The 2,539-nt window shown below is 43.2% G+C and overlaps 1 protein-coding gene across 1 annotated transcript; it reads right to left on the reverse strand.

The window, feature by feature from the left end:
* Positions 1 to 443: 443 nt before the first annotated feature.
* Positions 444 to 914, reverse strand: LOC145985529 (protein GVQW3-like). The gene has a single exon (XM_083119599.1). The coding sequence runs from the start codon at positions 912 to 914 to the stop codon at positions 444 to 446; it is 471 nt and encodes a 156-aa protein (XP_082975725.1).
* Positions 915 to 2,539: the final 1,625 nt, after the last annotated feature.

The following is a 2,539-nucleotide window of genomic DNA, read 5'->3' on the forward strand; positions in this document are numbered from 1 at the left end:
GTCAATACATGCACTGAAGCGGTTGTAGAACTTTGTGAAGCAGTCTTGGTACTCCTGTTTCGGAATTGCCTCCAAAATCATGGTCGAAGCCTTTTGGATGTCTGGAATGGTGTCGAAACGCCTTTCATTCAACGCCAATTTCAGCCAGAAGTCGCATGGAGCTAAATCTGGAGAATATGGGGGGGGGGGGGGTGATCGAGCTCCACTATCCCTTTTTTGGCCAAAAACTGGCGTACCAACCTGCTCTTGTGCACGGGTGCATTGTCGTGCAACAGAGACCATGAGCCCTGTTCCCGATATTCAGGCCGAACTCTACGAATCCTGGCCAATAGACGATGCAAAACACCCACGCAATACTCAGAGTTCACAGTGTGACTCTCTGGAGTGTATTCCTTGTGGATGATGCCTTTGAAATCGAAGAAAACAGTAAGCAGAGTTTTGATTCAGCTCCTCTGCATGCGCACTTTCTTCGTTTTTGGGGAGCCTGCAGCCTTCCATTCCGAGCTCTGATCCTTTGTGAGTGATTTGTACTGAAAGCACCATGTTTCATCACCTGTTACAACGTTTGACATGAATCCTGGATCCACACCAGCTGCTTGTTTCATGTCTTTGCAGTGTTCCACCCTGCAATGTTCTTGTTCGTCACCGAGTGTGTTTGTCACAAATCGCGCCCAGATCTTCTGTGTGCCCAAATTTCCGGTTAGAATGAAATGGACTGTGGACTTCGGAATTCCAGTGAGATCCTCGATGAGCCTTGCAGATGCGCAACGATCCTTGCGTACAATCTCCGACACTTTTCGGACGTTTTCGTCAGTTCGCACAGTCACTGATGGTCCTCGTCGTGGATCGTATTCAATGTTCTCCCGACCATCACGAAATCTTGCATACCACTTAAACACGTTCTTACGGCTCATTGCCTCTCTACCGTAAACAGTTTGAATAATTTGAAAAGTCTCTGTTGCATTTTTACCCAATTTGAAACAGAATTTAATGTTGGCACGTTGCTCCATTGCTCTGTTTCCGACTGACGTTCAGGAGATACTGTCAGTCACAAGATCCGTATGCGTTGACCATCGATGCTAGGGCTTTGCAACTTTGCCGGAAGAAAGTCAAAATGTGTCGCTACATGGTACATATACTTCTCCATAGATGCCACTGGTGGTTCCGTGGCAAAAAAATCAGGCACCTTTCGCACTGGACGGACTGTGTACTATACATAAAATAATTATTTTGATACTTTTATATACGATATCAGATATATATATATAAAGCAGCAAAGTAATTCCTTTACCAACTGTTCAAGAATGTTAATAAATTAAAAAAAATAATTGAAATGGTTTCATTACATATAAGTTTTTGTTAAGTTTTTGCATTCTATTAATATAAATAATTTAGATTTAATACTTTTATCTGTCTTGCATTCTCGCATGAAGCAAATAAATCAGTTGTTTTACATTTATTGTACATATATTGTTAATGGTTTAGATTTGTAAAGGAGAGAGAGAGTGAAAACATGGAACAATGTTTTGATATTAACATTAGCAAAGTATATTTGAACTCAAAAGTAATTACTTGTATTAGCTGTTATTAAAAGAAACTCTCCCCCCCAGACACTTTTGGTGGAGGGAATTTTTAGACCAAGATGATTGGTGGGGGGGAATTCCCGCTGCCCCCCTCACGATTTCGCACCCTAAGCGTAACTCACAACTTTCAGTTGTGCGCCCCTACTCATTTATAACAAAAGCTCTCTTTTCTGAAATATTAATTCACTCCTAGATTTACATTAGGTACATATATGCAAAGCGGTCCAAGGCACCTTGCTTTGGACGGCGGCTGCAGGACGGCATGGGTTCGATCCCGGGTTCAGTCTCCGGGAATTTTCGGCCTATGTATAGGGCCGGTGGCAACCCACCATCGTGAGGATATTGGGGAGCTCTGAGTGAGTGTGTGTAATCCGGTCGCGAAGTCCTACAACCGCTGGGGGTTGGTCGGGCCGACCACCCGTCCCCCTAGTCTGGCTGCAGATCTCCACGCCCCCCTGGTGGCCCGCGTGGAAGGGAGGCCAGCAGTCTGTAGGTAAGCCAGGGCCCAATATTGGGCTGTAGCGCTATAGGGTTACTTTACATATGCAAATATGACAATACATGTTAATTTGAATCAATGTAAAAACTGGTGTAGAAGGTTAAGACAACAGACAAACTATAAAATGTTACATATGAACATACACTGTTACTAAAAGAAAATACGTTATTGTTAAATGCCCATTCCAACTCTTCGGCTAGTTGGGTCAAGTCCAGTTTTTGAGCTGGATCGCTTTCGATGCTTAACAGCACCAGTCCACTCAATCGCACTTTTGTCATTGCACTTCTCAAGTAATTTGTGATCAATTTTAGCTTACAAATCGACCTCTCGGTTCATGAAGACGTCACAGGTAGGGTCAAATACAGCATATAAGCAGTGCATTCGTCAGGAATGTTACTTGCCAGAATATTGTTTCCTATCAAGAATAATTCTGCAACTTTGCTGATGTTCGTGATGT

Source organism: Lepisma saccharinum, chromosome 3, assembly GCF_977018435.1.
Source record: "Lepisma saccharinum chromosome 3, izLepSacc3.1, whole genome shotgun sequence".
Classification (NCBI taxonomy): Eukaryota; Metazoa; Arthropoda; class Insecta; order Zygentoma; family Lepismatidae; genus Lepisma; species Lepisma saccharinum.